The 509-nt window shown below is 78.0% G+C and overlaps 1 protein-coding gene across 3 annotated transcripts in view; it reads right to left on the reverse strand.

The window, feature by feature from the left end:
* The window catches only part of SIGIRR (single Ig and TIR domain containing), an 8415-nt gene that overhangs the window by 1172 nt on the left and 6734 nt on the right, over positions 1-509 (reverse strand). For all 3 annotated transcript variants that reach the window (XM_032271494.1, XM_032271495.1, XM_032271493.1), the window contains exons 7-8: positions 284-386; positions 69-219 (exon numbers count right to left, since the gene is read on the reverse strand). In XM_032271494.1, the coding sequence (XP_032127385.1) occupies positions 69-219; positions 284-386 (254 nt within the window). The remainder of the gene's footprint in view (positions 1-68; positions 220-283; positions 387-509) is intronic.

The following is a 509-nucleotide window of genomic DNA, read 5'->3' on the forward strand; positions in this document are numbered from 1 at the left end:
CCCCGGCCCCCCACGTCCCCCGTGCACCGCGGAGCCGCGCGCCCCGGCCCCCCCACGACCCCGCGCACCGCGGAGCCGGGCCTCCAGAGCAGCAAGGTCACCAGGTGGCGGTGCTGGCGCAGCAGGCGAAGCGCGGGGTGCGCGGGGTCGCGCCTCTGGGCCTCGAAGGTGATGAAGATGGGTCTGCGGGTGAGCTCCAGCAGCCGGCACAGGCCTTCCCTGCGGGGCGGGACCGTCAGGGGAGGCGCCACGCCGGGGCCTACCCACCCCGCGCGGGACGCACCGGAAGCTGTGGTTGCACCAGGCCCGGCTCAGGAAGGCGTCCGAGAGCACCACGATGAGGCGCCGGCAGCGGCTCAGGTTCACCAGGAGGTCGGCGGACGGCTCTGCGGGAGGGCGGGTGGCTGGGGCGCGGGGCTAAGGGGCGGGGCCGGGGCGGGGCGGAGCTCCAGGGTGGGGCGCGGTCTCCGGTGGGGGCGGGACCTGGGCGGGGCGGAGCTCCAGGGTGG

The sequence above is a fragment of the Sapajus apella genome, unplaced genomic scaffold, assembly GCF_009761245.1.
Source record: "Sapajus apella isolate SASKATOON/1434 unplaced genomic scaffold, GSC_monkey_1.0 scaffold234, whole genome shotgun sequence".
In the NCBI taxonomy this organism is placed as follows: Eukaryota; Metazoa; Chordata; class Mammalia; order Primates; family Cebidae; genus Sapajus; species Sapajus apella.